This window comes from Moschus berezovskii, chromosome 17, assembly GCF_049115385.1.
Source record: "Moschus berezovskii isolate FMDL1 chromosome 17, NW_MosBer_1.0, whole genome shotgun sequence".
NCBI lineage: Eukaryota > Metazoa > Chordata > Mammalia > Artiodactyla > Moschidae > Moschus > Moschus berezovskii.
The window spans coordinates 30,090,925-30,106,223 of record NC_142476.1 but is presented as its reverse complement, the minus strand read 5'-3'; the positions used below and the strand labels follow the sequence as shown (position 1 = coordinate 30,106,223).

General features: G+C 55.2%; 1 protein-coding gene across 2 annotated transcripts in view; it reads left to right on the top strand.

Moving 5' to 3' along the window:
* The first annotated feature begins 7,428 nt into the window (after nucleotides 1-7,428).
* KIAA1614 (KIAA1614 ortholog) overlaps nucleotides 7,429-15,299 on the top strand; it is a 44,055-nt gene continuing 36,184 nt past the window's right edge. For both annotated transcript variants that reach the window (XM_088845292.1, XM_055419152.2), the window contains exons 1-3: nucleotides 7,429-7,559; nucleotides 9,246-10,177; nucleotides 11,015-11,078. In XM_088845292.1, coding sequence (XP_088701418.1) covers nucleotides 7,513-7,559; nucleotides 9,246-10,177; nucleotides 11,015-11,078 — 1,043 coding nt within the window. In that variant the 5' untranslated portion in view covers nucleotides 7,429-7,512. The remainder of the gene's footprint in view (nucleotides 7,560-9,245; nucleotides 10,178-11,014; nucleotides 11,079-15,299) is intronic.

Sequence of the window (15,299 nt, the reverse complement as noted above, 5' to 3'; positions counted from 1 at the left end):
TTGTCCAACAAACCAATCATATTTATTGCATAATAATCCTTGTTCCCTTGGAAACCCACACTGTCATACTCAGTTGATACACTACTAGTCAAAAGCAAAGAAACTTCTCATGGTAAATGTATCATTTCCATTAGACTTCTTTAAATATGGGTGATAACTTATGCTCCCCTCCCCATTAGGTGTCTGGGGACTCCAGGTTCCCTCATGGCTCAGTTGGTAAAGAATCTGCCTGCAATTTAGGAGACTGGGTTTGATTCCTGGGTCAGGAAGATCCCCTGGAGAAGGAAATGGCAACCCACTCCAGTATTCTTGTTTGGAGAATCCCATGGATAGAGGAGCCTGGTTACAGTACATGGGGTCACAAGAGCTGGACACGACTTAGTGACTAAAGAGAGAGAAAGAGAAATATGGGTGATAACTTATGCTCCCCTCCCCATTAGGTGTCTGGGGACCCCAGGTTGGGAAATCCTGTTCTGAGGATTAATGTTGAGTGAGTACAGCCAAGTCTCCCTTGCTCTCCCTTTTCTCAGATGGGCAAACTGAGGCTGTTAGTTTTAAGGTGAACTGACTTACTCAAACTGACAGAATTGGAATGAAAATTGAGAATTTTTTAAAAGAAAGTGTCCTCTTTTTTGGTCTCTAACTCCTTTTAGCGTTAGGTTTTCTTAAAAAATAAAGTAAAATTAAGTTGGGATGGGCTGTCACTTGCCCCCTGAGTAAGCCTTTTCTGCTTGCAACCTGAACCTCTCTACAGGATCCTAGAATTTGCTGCATAGCAGCTGCCTGCTCCTCCCCTCCAGGTCAAGAGGCCTAGACCATCCCGACAAGAAGGAACCTGAGAGGTTGTCTGGTCCAGGTTGTCCCAAAGTGTGTTCCCCAGGATGTTAATTGCTATGTTGGGGGCCGGGGTGGGGGGCGTGGAGGGAAACAGCTTCTGTTGTCAATTACTTTTGAGAAAGGCAGTGTTAAGCGAAGGTAAACTGGTTTAGTCTTGTTTTGTTTTCACTTCAGGACATGGCTGAGCCTGTGAAATGCCTTTGGGCCTAACGAACTGCCAGGAGGGTGAGATGGCATGCATTATCGCCCAGATTTACTGGACTTGAAATCTCTTTTCCATGGGAGACCTGTTCATGTCTCATGGGGCCCTGGGGTTCTGAGAAGCTTAGCTGGGGACCTGTTAGTCCAGCCTGACACTTCCAGGTAAGGAAACTGAACTCAGAGTGACCAAGTGCTTAGACACACAAGGAGATATAGTCCAGCCAGAGCTGGACCCAGGTCGCCAGAGTCTAATCGTGGACTTGGCAAATTTGGGTCTTTTCCTCTATACGTCACCCACCACATACCTTCATTCAACACAGGGGAAAACTTTCCAAGGGACCCTGGAAGCGGAGGGTGTTTGCTTAGAGAGAGGCTCTCTAGAGGCTCATTTGTGTCTCCAGCAAAACCTCCCAGGCTGGTGGGGGCAGGAGGGGACGGGGGACAGGAACCCCCACAGGATGAGGGACTGCAGAGCCTGTGGGGTGAAAAAGGGCTCCATCTGCAGCAGGAAGGCCGTGAGGCTTTCAGAGTCTCTCGAATGTCTTCATCGAGTTATCACATAGAACTGAACACTGTCTTTTCTCAAGATCAAAGCTGTCACAGACATGACTCCAGCGCTCAGTCAACCTCCAGAGTCTTTCCCCCTGCATCTGCTCTCATTTTGTTAACGAGAAAAATCAATGTGGCCAAGATGACCATGGCTATTGGCAGACAGGTGAGAGCTAGGGGTCCTCTCCTCTTACTGACGGCGGCCTCCCACTGAGCAGGCATGGGGGAGTCGGAGGGAAGGTATTAGAACATTTGCCTAAGCCCAGTCATTTCCCGGTGATTAGGATTATGAAATGAAAAGCTACAGTGTGCACTCGCACGGGAGCAGATGCCTGGCAGACTCAGGGTGGGCACAGGGCGAGTGGGCCTCCAGGGCAGAGGAGTCTGCCATCTGTGTCTCCAGGGCAGGCCCTGTCCCATCCTGGCAGCTCCCTGCCTGCCTGCCTCGAGGAGCGGTACGGGCTGATCAGGTAGGAACCACGCCTTTGCTCTTCTTGGGTCTTAGTCAACTCAGGCATGCGCGGCAAAGGAGGACATGGCATACATGTGTTCCCACGTGTGTGTTAGTGTGTGCAGATGTGCCATGACTAGAAACCTAGGTGGTTGCTCTCTGGAGGTGCCCAGCTGTCACACTGCCTGACTGTCCGTACCAGGCGTCTTCTCTCCACCTAGCTTCACCGGCTTCTCTCGCGTTCTTTTCTCTTCTCCCCTTCCCCATCTAGTTCTTCTGAGAACTGTTTTATCTGCAAGTTTCCAGGCTCACTCAGAATTGAAGTGTAAGGGCCACACCACTGTCTGGGATCAGTGGGCATTTGGGGGAAAAGCGAGGAGAGCAGGAGCATCAGGTGTAAGTGGGAGTCATGAAGGCCGGAGGCCGGTCCTCACCCTGACGGTGGCCGACTCTCTCTCAGGCCCTGGGGCAGGACGGGCCACACTGAGGGAATGAACCAAATCCTTTGGAAATGACCTTGATCCACTGAGCAGGAGCGGCCCCCTCTTCTGCTCTTAGGCATCCTTACCTGACAGGGATTTTTTTCTTTCATTTTAACTATGTGGCCTCTAGTCAGTAGCTTTTATGTGCTGGGAGTGTGCTGGAGCCAGGAACAAGGCCGAGGAACAAGGAGCGCTGTGAGGTGTCGGAGGCTGACCAGCCAGAGAGAAAAGTGCTCGGGCAGAAGCGGGTCCGGGGTGCACTAACCCAGGTCGGGAGGACAGCACAGGATGCTGGGGAAGGCGTCTCTGCAGAGGCTCCACTTGAGCTGAGTGTGGATGGTCTAGGAGGAGACAGCCAAGTTGGGGTGGGATGTGTGTATGTGTGTGTGGCGTGAAGCAGCGTGTTTCAGGCTGAAGGAAAGCCTGGGCAAAGGCGAGGAGACCTGAGCCAGTACGGCCAGTTGGGGGAACTAGAAGCAACCCAATATGGTGGGCGGGGTGGACAGGCTCTCGTGGTGGTGAGAACTGGGGCTAGAGGGACTGCTGTACCATACAAAGGAGTCTGAGTTTCAAGCTGAGGATTTCTGCTTCTTCACACTGACTGGCCTCAAAATCACCTGGGAAGCTTGTTAGGGAACACATTCCTGGGCCTAACTCCAACTAAGGAAGCAGAATCCCCAAGGGCGAGACCTCAGAAGCAGCCTTTTCAGCAGCGTCCCGGGAGGGTCTACACGAGCTCTGGGTAGACTGGACCCTGGGAAACAGCAGGAGGATTCCAATCAAGGAAGAGGTAGGCGCATGGGAAACCAGTCCTGACACTCTCTCTGGCCTCTGCTGGAAGGAAAGACAGGGTCCGAGGGGGAGGCCCTGGGACTGTGAACAGTATCGCCAGGGGGGCCACCAGGATCAGATGCTGTAGTGCTCCTGGACCAAGTGCCCCCTGATGAGGACAGGAAATGCAGATCTCCAGCTGGACACACTCCTGCAGGCAGTAAGAGGAGGGATGACAGTGGCGTCCCTCCCACCCTTTCCCACCCCACTCTACCTGCTCTAAGGGAGGGACCTCGAAGGACTAGCTCACCCTTTCCCTCCATCCTAAGGGAAATCCCTACTTCCACAACCCACAAGGCTCCTTATTCAAACTGAGTGTTCAGAGCCCATTGTGGGAGGGTGGAGAGGAGGAGTGAAGCCTGTGTTTTCATCCAGGCTAAGGGGGAGGGAGACTTCCCTAGGTGATCCAAAATGAGGAGGGGGGCTCTGACTGCTATTTACATTTGGGTTCCTCGAAGATTCCTCTCCAAAGGATGGTAATGAAAGAGCCTGATCCTCAAGGAGGTAAGGCAGTTCCCCAGCCCTGAAAGGTGCTCAAGGCTAAGGCCCAGATTAGAACCACCATCCAGGGACTCTCACCTCAAAGGACAGGGTCCAAGCACCTCACTGGGGACCCAGAGCCTCAATCAGGCCCCACCACCCTTGTTCTGCAGGGTGTCCTCACCCTACCCCCAGACTTTCCCAGATTAACCTTTGTATTTAACACTTAAACCAGGCAGTTTCACACCTCAGTGCCTGTGTTTATGCTAATCCCTCCCCCTCTGACTTGCCTCTCCCACCCCTCCCCTCTGTCTGGCTAATTCCTGCTCATTCGGCAAGACCCAGCTCGCCCTGACACCTCCCGACCACCCAGCAGGCATCTCAGTCTAGCTACTCCTGTGAACGACCCACACCTCCACCCTGTGCTCACCTTGATGCGACCACTTACACCAAGTTTAGGCCCTGCCCCTCCCCCCACTCTGAGTTGACCAGAAATTCCTCACAGGCAGGATCTGTGATACCACATTTTGTCTCCCCAGTGCCTGGCACACAGTAGGAGTTCAAGAGATATTTGCTGAACCAAACAGAATCCAGATGAATGGGACGTGCCCTGAAACATGTGAATGCCACAATCATTTAAGAGCACTCTAAGGATTGGTTTATGGTGTCTTTAGGACCCTGTGTGCTGTGTGCTCAGACACTCAGTCATGTCAACTTCTTTGCTACCCATATACTGTAGCCCATCAGGCTCCTCTGTCCATGGGATTCTCCCAGCAAGAATACTGGAGTAGGGTGTGATTTTCTCCTCCAGGGGAACTTCCCAACCCAGGGATCAAACTCATGTCTCTTAACATCTCCTACGGGTGCCTGTTAAAGCACCTCTATATAGCTGTGACACTTCACCCCCCTGTTTAGTGCAAAATAACAAATTTAATGAGTATACTGAAGGTGAATATTTGCATGTTGAAAAGGCTGAGGGCAGGTTTCTTTTAAATACTAAGCCTTTGCTAGAACTTTCAGAAACTTACCTTACAGATCATTAACTTCTGGGGGAGGCAGGGAGCAGAAGTTGTGGAGCTGAAATCTCTAAAAGTCTCAGCTCCAAAGCAGTGACTCTGAAAGGAAGAAGCAAGGCAGAGAGTCTAGGACCTGGACTGAACTTGGTTCAGACTCTGGCTATACTAGCTGTGTAGCCTTGGGCAAGCCTCATCACTTCTGTCTACCCCAATTTCTGTCTTCCTAAGGTGGAGAAGGCAATGGCAACCCACTCCAGTACTCTTGCCTGGAAAATCCCATGGGTGGAGGAGCCTGGTAGGCTGTAGTCCATGGGGTCGTGAAGAGTCGGATACGACTGAGTGACTTCACTTTTACTTTTCACTTTGATACATTGGAGAAGGAAATGGCAGCCCACTCCAGTGTTCTTGCCTGGAGAATCCCAGAGACGGCGGAGCCTGGCGGGCTACCATCTATGGGGTCACACAGAGTCGGACACGACTGAAGTGACTTACAGCAGCAGCAAGGTAGAGACACACTGTACCTACTTTGCAGGGTTGTTCTAATGATCTAAAACATCCAACATAGAGTGCTTTGCCTCATAACAGGTCCCCAATAATAGTAATGGTGTTGCTGGTAGGGTTGATATTGCGCACGGAGGAGAGGAAGAAGTCTTCCGAGGTTTACAGGATTTTATCTGAGCTGGCAGAAGAAGAAGGCAGGGAGGAGCCAGAAAAGAAGGGCCGAACCATAGCAGCAACATAAGCTGACTATCACAGTACTTCACAATTTTTTTGATGTTTTTAAACAAAATCTTCCCATGTTGAATATGCGGAATGCTGGCAACAGCATTGTTCTGGGTGGTTAATGGAGGGTCTTGGACTTATCAGCTCTGAGACCTTGGACAGATCACCTAACTACAGTTTCCTCATCTGTACAAAGAAGACAGGAAACAGTACCCATCTCTTAAGGCTGCAGCAATGCCAGGTGACAGGACCCCCTCTATAAATGGTACCAGTTACTGTATTATGACGTGGTCAGTACTAACCAGCACAGAATGGTAAGTCCCTATTGGAGGAACTGCTTGCTGTGGGAATATGGGGCTGGAGGGTGGGGGTAGCTCCAAGAGTACTACCCAGGACCCTGGAGACCACCTGTGTGACCTAGATAATCTCCCAGGTGCCTAAATTAGCAAAGGTTAGTCCACCCACAGACAGCTCCCCAAACAGCCGCTCTCAGGCCTGGATGCGTTGTCCTGCCCAGATGCCCTCTTCCCCACTTTGTGCAGAGTAACTCTTACTAACTCAAGGGCAGGCCTCCCGCCCATCCTTCCCTGACACCCCATCCCTGCACGCTGCGGGCCTTACCGTTCCAGCTAGGTCTGTCATTTAGATGGCGACTCTACTGCCTCAGTGCAAACAGAGAGCAACGGGCGCTGGAGAGTGAAGCTTGCTGGCAGAAGGAAAGATGATCAGCACTTTCCCTTTGTAGAGATTTCCGGAATCTCCTGGGTCCTAATTCTCTTATAGTTTGTTGTGGAAAAATAGGTTTGGAAATAATTGGGGCTCCGTTCCCTCCCGCTGGATGGAAAGAGAAAGCGTGCTCCCTTGGTTGGGGCCACCGCTGCAGGTCAAGCCCTTTGCAGCTATTAATACTTCCTGCCAGGTCTGGGAAAAGTGACAAGGGGCCTTCAGGAGTCCCCAGAGTCCCCCCAGAACCGGTCCCTATCCAAGGCGTCTGGCCATGCAGGCACCTGGCTCTCCCCTTAGCTGGACAAGAAGAGGGGACTCGCGTCCACCACGTGTGCCCCCTCGCGCTGCTAGAAAGCGGAAACAAATGACCTTGACCTCCAAGGAGACAGCACCTCGGAGAGGGCGCCTCCTCCGGAAAAGCTGTCCAGACAAAGGGCATTCCTGGGCTTCCACCCCGACAGCCGCCAGCCGCCGGCCGAGCCTCCCCCGCCCCGCGCCCCGGGTGTAGGTTTGCACGCCTCGCCGCGAAGCCAGGGGAGAGCGCGGTGCTGCCGCAGCTTCGTTTCACGTGGAGCCGCGTCTCACCGCCGCGCTCTCCCCGAAGCCTGGGCTGCAAGCGCCCTCCCGGCGGACGGGGCGACCCGGGCCGGGAGGGGTGAGGTCCGGCGCCCGGAAGGCAGCCCCCGCCCCGTCCCAGGCCCCGAGCTCGCGGCCGGGCCGGCGGCTTGGACGTCTGGGCGGCCCTGCAGGGCGCAGGGGGCCGGGCCCCGGGCCCGGGGAGCGCGCGGGGCGGCGGGCGGGGTGGCAGCGAGGGCCGCCCCTCCAGCCCCTTCCGCCGCGCCGCCTGTCTGCTCTCCCGCTCCCTCTTCCCGGCCCGGCCGGGGGAGGCGCCGGGCTTGGCCCCTCACCCGCTCCGTGGCCCAGCCGGGAGCTAGCCGCCCATGCCGCTTCCTGCCCTCCCGCGCCCTCCCCGTCCGACCCCGCGTCCCCTCCCCGGACGCGGAGGGAGGCCGCGGCCCGCGGGGCGGCTGCCCGGTTCCGACCCCACCCGGACCCCGGGGCGGCCCGCGGAGCCCGGAGCCGAGCCGGGCGCGCCCCGCGAGCCGAGGCCTGCGGGCCGCGCTCCCCGAGCCCCGGGCCGGAGCCCGCGCGCCCTGCTCCCCGCCGCGGGCCCGGGAGGGAGAGGGGGCGAGAGGAGGGCCTGGTCTCCCCGGGGATGGAGGGGATGGAGGCGGCGGCCAGACCTGCCGGCGGCATCCTTCAGTGAGTACGGAGGAGGCGAGGCCCCGGGCGGGCCGGGGATGGCGGCACCGGGGGAGCGAGAAGGAAGGGTCTCGGGGGGAGGCCTGCCCGTCGCGACCGTCTTCACTTCAGCGTCTGGGGTTGGGGTTAGACAAGCACAGCGCTCGGCCCTAGACTTCAGCGGCCCCGAGCCGCACAAGTCGGTACCCACTGTTCCCCCGAGGAAAGTCTCATCCATCCTAACAGGTCTCTAGAGAAGGGTGATCTCTGGAATGCTGTTCCAGACTTTACCCGAAAACTCTTGTAATGTGACGGAAATTGCTCCCATACCCTTCAAATCCCCTGCTTCCTGGATGGAACCTTAGAAGCGAGGACTCAGTGGCTGGGCTGTGACGACAAAGTTGGTCAATTCTAGATGAACTGGTAGAAAGACTGATCTCGTCCTCCGGAAGACAGGCCGTAAACGTCACAGGCTTAAAACTGACGTAACATACAGACTGTGTGTGTGTACTTTGCTTTATGGACTATGTGTATTCATGAAATGTATTAAAACCTGAGTTGTAATAAATGACTCTAGAGGGGCTTGGTATTTAAGAGAATTCTGTAGTGAATCTTTAGTCAGTATTAGGTGAATAATTAACCCCTAGTTTGTAATTTATGTAAGTATGGATTTTTATGCATGCAGTGGGACATTCCTAGATGTATGGTGTAGAAGGGGCATGTTCTCAGAGAGCAGGATAAATATTAAGGCATTTATTCTGTATGTGTGCACAGAACTGCTTAGTGAGTAAAATCTCGTGCTCACTTTTATTCCCTGTGAAGACACTGACATCAAGCCTGCCACCAAGGAGTGGGTCGTCTGGGCAGGTCACCTGTCTAGACCAATATTCCTATAGGACTAAGGGAAGTTGGGGTCCTGGTCACTGGGTGCTTTGGAAGAACCCTGACCTTGGGAGGAGAAACTTTGCGGTCCTAGCCAGGCCCCCCTCAGCTCTGGTTGTCACCTAATGGCTCTGGGCCTCTGTCTCTCTGTCTGTAAAAATGAGGGTCATAACTCTGTTTCCGCAGAATGATGTGAGAATCTGAGAGAGAGCATTTGAAAGTACCTTCAGGCCTGCCCAGCACCGAGCAGATGCTGAAAGGCCTTGGTGCCTGATCCTGGCTGCCCTGTGGGCACAACTCTGCTCATGCCTACGGTTTGAGCACAGGGAGGGGGGACACCTTCTGCCAGCAGGTCAGATCCTGGGTGGTATCTTCCTGAAGCCCATCCTCTGCATTGGTTCCCTTTGGAAAGGGAAGAGCTTGTGGGCATGAGCAGAAGTTGCCATCCTCCCCTGAGGCCTGACACCTGTCAGCAAAATACAAAGCCCGGGACTGGGAATCCAGCCCCCATATTCCCTCTGGTCCACCCTGGGCAGAAGATTAGCTGTTGCTTGACGCTTCACTGTCCGCATCTGTAAAATGGGGATAGAAAAATAAGAATACTACTCCGACTTGGAAGAAAAGACTCAGTAATGACTTATTTGTACCATCCAAAGATGCGTGCTCCCCAAGGTGCTTTCACATTGTCTAGGGGTACCCCCTGATCTGACCCCAAGTTGTCTTCCTCCAGACAGGGCTCTATACCAAGGCACTGTGGAGACCCAGGAGGTCGTGGGAGCTGGCCAGGTAGTGGGTCTAAGGAGCTCTGTCTGTTTTCTCCTCCAGAGAACCCCAAATAGGGAGCAGAACGGCTAGCTCCATGGAGGTAACCTCAGCTGTGGAGAGAAGTGGCCCCGAGCCACAGCCGGAGAACGGACACCTCCCAAGACCCTGGCCCTGCCCTCGAGAAGACGGAACACCCAGTCCGAAGGCCCCCCGGCCTCACGGGGCACCAGGGATACAGCTCCAGGGCCCCTCTGTGCTGGAGTCCAAGGTGAGGGCCTTGAAGGAGAGGATGACAGCAGGCAAACAGGGGGCAGGCCCCGGCCTCACTTCTCACGAGCGGCCGGCCCTCAAGAAACCCAAGGGCAGACGAGTCAAGGTGGGTGGGACCAAGCCTCCGTTTGAGGAGCCTTCCCCACCCGAGGCTGTGGTAGTCCGTCACACGCAGAACCCAAACGACAGGCGACTGGACCGCAGCGTCACCCAGGAGGAGCCCGCCAGGAACGGGGACCCCAGGCCGCCCAGGTCACCTGCCCCGGGACTCGAGTTCTGGAGCAGAAGGAGCCCGTGGCCTCCAGAGGCTGTTCAGACACGGCCTGATCATGACAGAGCTCTGCCGTGCGGGCCCAGCTCTCTGCAAGAGGGCCCCATGCACAGGGTAACTCCACGCCGGCCAGGGGGAGTGGCCACCCATGTGCCCACCCTGCGGAAAGGAAGGTCACACCCCCAGCAGGATGGTCTCGGCACCCGGAGAGACCTGGACAGCTTGTCTCTGACCTCCGAGGAGAACTTTGTCCTGAGGCCGGCCCTCCTGGGGGAGCTCTGGAAAACTGGGGACCTGGGGGCCCTGGGCACTGGAGGCAGCACATTGTCCCTGTCTGACCGCGTGGAGAGGAACCGCCTTCTGCTGCAGGAGATGCTAAGTGTTGGGGGGCAGGGCCTCTCCAAGGTGGGAGTCCCAGGCTGGACTTCATGCTGGGATAGAGCTGTGCCAGGTAAGGCCCACTCTCCGGGTCTGGGGGGTGGGAGCAGCGGGGGGAGTCCAGGAGAAGGAAAGGGGGACAGGGGTTACCTTGGAGGGGAGGGGTGGGAAAGTGGGAGGGCACAGCTGTTTATCACCAGATTCCTAGGTTGTCCTCTTAGTCTGGACTTTGACACAGATTGTGCATCACCTCACAGCCAGCCTCATCCCCTATAGGCTCCCCCAAATCCCCCAGAACAGTAGTCACCGACTTTTGGCACCAGGGGCTGGTTGCATGGAAGACAGTTTTTCCACAGGCTTGTGGGATAACGGGGATGGTTTCAAGATGATTCAAGGATGACGTTTATTGAGCACTTTATTTTTATTACCACCATATCAGCTCCACCTCTGATCATCAGGCATTAGATCCCAGAGGTTGGAGACCCCTGTCCCAGACCACTGGGAAGTCTCCACAGTTTGTTCCCTGTGGTTCTTTCAACAGTGGCTTTTTGACGATGACATGTCCTCAGCCCGCAGTGGACTTGATTGTCCTCGGGTAGGAGCCCCTCCCCACAGAGAGACCCAGCCTCCAGCCCGGCGGGCTGAGCTCAGGTGGTCACACTGCTGCAAGTGTTCAGGCCTTAGCCACTGCTCTTGCCCTTCCTTCCTCCCACACCCAACGCTTGAGAAGACCCCTGTGGGCCCTCAGTCACTGTGACAGGCTGAGCCTCCACCTGGGGGCTCGGAATTTTCTGGGGGAGTAAATGGCTGCTGGAGCAAACTTTCTCCTCCGTGCTTGTGCTCATTAAACGGCAGCTGAGAGCCCAGTTCCTGGCTCTGCCCTAATCTCTGCTTCTGCTCTGGGTCCTAGAGCGATTAGCTGGGGACGTGGACTGGGACTCGGGCATCTCCCTTCAGGACTCGGACCAGAGCAGGTAAGCGCTCAGGGCGTACATCTTCCCTGCGTCTCTCCTGGCAGTTGTCCCTGCCCCTTCATTTACTCCACGGCAGGAGAGTAGGAGACCCGGAGAGGGGGAGGGGACAAGCAACTGCACCCCGCAGGCAGGTTTCCTCCGGAGACCTCCTAGGAGGCGCCCACCACCCCCTGATGCCCAGGTGGTGCCCCTGCTCCCTGTGCAAAACTGCAGGGGACAGAGCACTGTGCAAGGAGCACTGTTAAACCACCTGCTCTGCGACTTGGGGCTCATTTCCCTGCCCCGGCCTCTGTCGCTTTATCCTTCAAGTGGACCGAGTGATAACCTGTGTCATGTATGTTTTGGACTGTTGTGGGACTGAACACAAGATCAGTTCAGTTCAGTTGCTCAGTTGTGTCCAGCTCTTTGCAACCCCATGGACTGCAGCACGCCGGGCCTCCCTGTCCATCACCAACTCCCAGAGTTTACTCAATGGATGTGAAAATCCTTGGGGAAAGCATGCGATTGCAAGGCTTTTACTCCGACAGTTCCTTTCCCAGTCAAGGGGTGTGCTGGCTGGTGTAAAGGTCTTTATCTCCCCCAACCTCCCGGACTCTGTTCCAGCCCCTCCGTCGATGTCTGAGGAAAGCTGGGCAGCTGCGGTGGGGGTGGGTGGCCGCGGGGCTGTGTCATGACCAGGTAGGCGAGAGGAGTATCTTCCAGGAGGGCAGGGGGGCTGTCTGTGGATCCATCGGTGGCTGCCCAGGGCTCAGCTTCATCCTCCGTCTTCACTGCATGCCTGGCACGTGAAGCTGAGCAAGGTCTCAGGACTTGGGAGCAGCCGCATTTCCCCTTTCTGTGCAGTGAGGTCACCCTCCTGAGGGTCTTGTGGTTTCTGCTGAGGGCAGAGCGCAGCAATGTTACTTCTGCAAATTCCCTGCCTGCTAAATTCCACTTGGCTTGACCTCCCCTCCAGAATGTATGGCCCCCCACTTCTGTTTTCACACAGTGAGGGCTGCCCAGGTTCAGGAGATTCAATCTCTGCTTGGCCACTGCACCTCTGACTGACTTTGGCTGAGAGCCTGGTGGAGAGGGGGCTGTTTGGCTCCTTCATCCCTCATTATTTACGATTTGGAATCGTAGCTGCCCCCCTTCTTCCAGGGGTCTCTTCCCGCCTCCCTGGCCACCACGTTCAGCTTCTCCTCGCATCCATACCTGGCCCAGCCACAGTATGGAGGCGTGTGACTGTGGTCCTCAGTGACACCCTGTTCCCTGCCCTGTCCCTTTGTCCTTCCTGGGGAGCCATAAAGGAGACAACCGGCCTGGGCAGACATACCTTGTGCCTAGAGGAGCTGGGACCTCCTCTTCTGCAGCTACACATCCCCTGCCCCGACTCTGTCTTCCTTGGGTGGGAGGAAGGCTCAACTCCAAGATGTCCATGGGGGGTTGTCCAGAGGTCTCTACTGAAAGAAGCCGAAGCTCCTGACTTGCGTGTTGGATACTAGGTAATTAAAACACCATTTTAGAGGACAGGAACCTCAACCATGGGGGGTCGGGAGGGGCTTTCCTCCAGTCCTGCAAGGAGATGGCGTTTGTGTAGAATGCTCAGGGTAGGAATTTATGGACTATTGTTTCACCTACCAGACCGTTTGCAGTGGGTTAGGGTCTTCAGTTTACAGTGGCTCAGCGGTAAAGAATTCGCCTGCAGTGTAGGATATGTGGGTTTGATCCCTGGGTCAGGAAGATCCCCTGGAGAAGGAAATGGCAACCCATTCCTGTATTCTTGCCTGGAGAATCCCATGGACAGAGGAGCCTGGTGAGTTACAGTCCAGGGGGGTCACAAAGTGTCAGACACGACTTAGCAACTAAACACACACACAAGGTAGGTGTGTCTAGGTGTAGACTGTGTAGGTGTGTGCCTATGTATATTGTATGATGATGTCATGTGTATATATGTGTGGAATGAGGTGGGTGCCCAGCATATATCCAGGCACAGAGTTGGCCTGGGGAAAACTGTCCCCTGGCTTGTTTAGAAAGTCATTCACAGTGCTCCATGGGCCTTTATTGGTGATTTCCACCCTGCTGAGTGGACACCCAGGCTAAAGGGCCAGAGAGCACACCTAGTTCATGGATGGGAGAAAGTTCAGCCATGTCCAGAGGCCCCTTGGGACAGGGTTCCTCATTTGGCTGTATTCCTGAGTCTTCTGGGCAGATACTAAAGCGGTCCCTGAGACCCTGCAGGTTCCATCTCTCCCCTAAGCAGGACAGTTTTATTGCTGCTCCTTCTCTATATCTGAGCTTCCTGAGAGACCTTTGAAATAAGGCACACTTCCCTCAGCCCTGTACCCCTGGCCACATGGGACTGGGGTCTGGGGCCTTAGCATGGAGGGGCTGAGGACCCTGGACAGCGTAGACTCTGAGACCATGGCCGCCATCACGACGGCTGACCTGAAAGGGTGGGACCTCAGTCAGGAAGTGTTCTGGCAGTGAGCTCCTTACATCTTCTCAGCATTTGAGGCATAAAAGGTCTGGTTTCACACTCAGTCAAGTTTAGCATCTGTGCAGTTCAGTGTTACAACCAAATGATCACCAGGTTGACGATTGATCATTAATCTGGTCAGTAATGACCAGGTTAACCCAGGATGTATTTATGTCCTCATTGTTCTGCATGGTGGTAAGACAAGAAGCCCCGAAATGATGGTGAAACAGCAGAGCCCAAGACAGCAGACCCTGTCTGACTGGCGGGGTTGGCCCAGCTCATTGCAGGTGGTCACAAGGAGAGTCAGCTATGGCGGCGAGACCCCCTAGATGCCGAGGGAACACCAGAAATGTCCCAGGACCGAATGGTTGTCCCTTCTACTGAGGGACGAGAGGAGACTCCATCCCAGAGGACAGGAACCACCCTGTGGTCCTGCCTTCCAGAAGACCGTGCTGACACTCAGTTCCAGCCCTTGTTCTGTACCACATCCTGACATTATCCTAATAGCAATGTATTAACTGTTCCCATTCCACTGACAGAGACCCTTCTGGGCAGAGGCTTAGCGACTTGCCTGTGATAAAGCTGTTAAGTGTTAGGGTCAGGGTTCACAGTCAAAACTGCTTGGCACCAAGGGCTGTTCTCTAACCATTATGCTGTACTGATACAAGCTGTCCCCACAGGTCCCGCCTTGGGCTAGGGGTCTGGGGGTCCTTGGCCCCCTCCCCCAGCCTGGTATTATCAAGCATAGACCAAGAAAGGTAGGTGGCAGGCTCCACTGCCTAAGCTGGTTTCTCTCCTAAGTCGCCGTTGAGATGATTTGGGAAATGGGGTTTTGATTTGCGGCGAGAAGACAAGGTAAGGGGTAAGCACTTCAGGACGACAGAGGGCGAGATGGTTGGATGGCATCACTGACTCGATGGACATGAATTTGATCTAATTCCGGGAGTTGATGCAGGACAGAGAAGTCTGGCCTGCTTCAGCCCATGGGGTTGCAAAGAATCGGACACGACTGAGTGACTGAACAGCACAGCAAAAGCACTTCAGGGAAGCCCAATGGGGGTCAGTACTGTCAGCGATGACCTCGCTCACAGCCGTGTGTGAGCACTGGACTCGTCAGAGACGGGAGGAGGAGGGAATCAAGGGCGCTCTGCTCGGGGGCTCCACATTCATCCATCCTGAGAAGCCTGTGGTGTCCCATCCCTGCTGTCTGTGAAACGGCCAGGACCCGCTCAGTCTGTCCACTGTCTTGAGGCTCTGGGAGGGCACAGTAGGATTATACATCGCCTTAGGACCTTAGATGAACCCCGCTTGTGCAAAAAGCATGTAAAACCAGAGAAGCAGCTGCAGTCAGTGTGATCCTCATCCCAGGCCCTGCACCAGAAGGGAGTTGACTCTTTACAAAAAAGCACTCGGCCGTGGGCTGCTGCAGGCACCAGGGAGGCCCCCGGAGGCCCGGGGCCTGCCTTGACAAGCTTGTTGGGGAGGCAGTGCTGTGGGACCCAGGCTTGCTCTGCTTCAAATCAGGGCCTTCCATGTGTGTCATCTTTGGGGGGCGGAGGGGCAGACCCTGAAGTGTGTCTGCAGGGGCTTTAACCCCTGCTCCGCTGTGGGGTCAGTGGAGGGGAGAGGGTCTCTGGGGTTGTTTCATTTGTGCTGTGATGATGATGGATGCACAGAGGACTTCCTGGGTTGTTGATTTCCCCCATCCCTGTGGCGGAGTCGTGCCCATTTCTAGATACAGAACGGAGGCTCAGAGGAGGAGC